Source organism: Arachis ipaensis, chromosome B07, assembly GCF_000816755.2.
Source record: "Arachis ipaensis cultivar K30076 chromosome B07, Araip1.1, whole genome shotgun sequence".
NCBI classification, from domain to species: domain Eukaryota; kingdom Viridiplantae; phylum Streptophyta; class Magnoliopsida; order Fabales; family Fabaceae; genus Arachis; species Arachis ipaensis.
Window position 1 is genome coordinate 35,907,384 of NC_029791.2, and position 2,214 is coordinate 35,909,597.

A 2,214-nucleotide genomic window follows, 5' to 3' on the forward strand; every position below is an offset into this window, starting at 1 on the left:
TTATAAAAATAATTATAAAAATTTATTTTAATAAAAGTAATTATAAAAAATTATAAAAGAAAAAAAATATTTTAATCTTAGATTTAATTTTTTTTATGATGCATCAATATTTTACCCATAAATTAAATTTATGGCACTCTTAATTACCAAAATTAATGCGATTATAAAACTCTCTATCATATAATACTAGAATGACACCATGTTAAGATGTATATATATATTCTTGTATGGTCGAATGTGTTGCTATATTATTCACATAGCTCAACCTATAGTAGTCATTATTTTTCGATAGTCAATATAATTTTGAGAAGGAAAAATAGTAAATATAATTCTATGAATTTCGGTCATTGCAATTTAGACTGTACGCTTCGGAGTATGAGAGAGTGAATGTTAGAAATGGGAGAAGAAATGAGGAGTGAATTCACGTTTATTGAACCTACTACAAAAGGAATATCCTAACAAACTTTCATATCTTTGACTTTATGTACACATCAGCTCATCATTATACAATTATGATGCTTCCCTATATCCGAAAATACCTCAATCACAAAAAGTTAATTATTCTTTTATTTTTATCAAGACACGATGATTTGTAAATAAAACCAGTTAATGAGTTATTTTTCTTTACTTGAAAAAATAAGTGAAATTTCTCTTGAGTAATATAGTTATTCTTTTATATGTCTGATCTATATTTGTTTTGGAGTTTAATAATTTTTTGATACGTTGATTGTATTAATTTTATACTATTATTTAGTCGCATTCTTTTTTAGAAGATCATATATATATACACTCAATAGATGTAAAAATTTTATAGTTACTTTTGTTTGCATGTCAATATGCAATTTACTGTAGCAGTAAACATTTTAACATTATTAGTATACCAACATTAGATTTATTTTGTAGACCATTTCAAACTTCTTTAATTCATGGTATATATGAAATTATACATTTTAAAATTTAAGATCTATATTAAATTGTACCGGAACGAAAATTATGAGTTATTTGTGTTTTTTTAATTTCTGATTTTTATATTAAGAATAAAATATGTTTTTTTATCTTTAATGTTTGTAATTTATTTTAAAAGTACTTTTAAAACTTTTAATTGTATTAATTTTGTTCTTAACATTTTTTATTTATATCAAAATTATTTTTGATTGTTTATTCCATCTGAAATATTTGAGACAAAATTAAAAATATTTAGGGATATTTTTGAAATAAATTAAAAACGTTATAAACAAAATTGAATGAATAAAAAATATTAAGGATAAAATTAAATAAAATTAAACGTTAAAAGATATTTTTTAAAAAAATACAAACCTTAAGAATAAAAAATATATTTTATCCATATATTAATTGACTTATGAATGGTAGCTACACAATGCATAGTCACTTTTGTCACTACAAGAAGCATTTAATTAATAATTTCTCGTCGTATCAAGCTTTATAGAAAAGTCGAAGTTACATTTATACTGAAGAAAGAATAATAATACATCAATTAGGGACTAAATTAAAGTACTAACTGAGATTAAAAAACTGGTCTGCAGATGAATGAGGAAGTTGAAAACTGGCCCTATGATTTTCCAGCTTCAGAGGATTTTCAAATTTCTAGCGAAAGGGGCAGTGTAAGTGGCACGTTACTAGTTAGAGACAGGTATATATATGTGTCAATAATTTCCACTGTGAATAGCAACTGAAGCTTTTAATTCGAAGGTATCTCAAAAGTAAAATTGAAATATTTCAGGATGTTAAGTGACGATTCCATTGGAGCAAGAGGTGCATACGTAGGACTAGCACCACCTGGTGAAGCTGGATCATGGCAAAGAGAATGCAAGGTTTTATCTTCATATATATACTTGCAATTATAAACAAAAATTTAATGCATCAACTTTAGATATAGGTTATTCATCGACTATTAATTGATTATTAGTTGAAAAAATGCATGTCATAATAAAATAATAGAAACAAATTAATATATGTAAATCAAATATATACTTCTATATAAATCCACATAACACTTGGGTACGTCCGTGCATTTATTATCCATATATTAATGTATTATTAGATATACTAAGTTTCGGTCTTGTAAAGATTTTTGAAGCAGTATTTGTATATGTAGAAAATACAAAATGGTTTACTTTGTATTTTATAAATAAAAAATTATGCTCTTGTATTTTTAGTTTTGAAAAATTAAAAATGAAAAAATCTATAAAAATC

At 24.0% G+C, this 2,214-nt stretch overlaps 1 protein-coding gene across 2 annotated transcripts in view; it reads left to right on the forward strand.

Moving 5' to 3' along the window:
- LOC107608107 (probable rhamnogalacturonate lyase B) overlaps nt 1-2,214 on the forward strand; it is a 26,216-nt gene that overhangs the window by 9,689 nt on the left and 14,313 nt on the right. For both annotated transcript variants that reach the window (XM_021107633.1, XM_016309997.2), the window contains 2 exons: nt 1,545-1,651; nt 1,742-1,832. In XM_021107633.1, the coding sequence (XP_020963292.1) occupies nt 1,545-1,651; nt 1,742-1,832 (198 nt within the window). The remainder of the gene's footprint in view (nt 1-1,544; nt 1,652-1,741; nt 1,833-2,214) is intronic.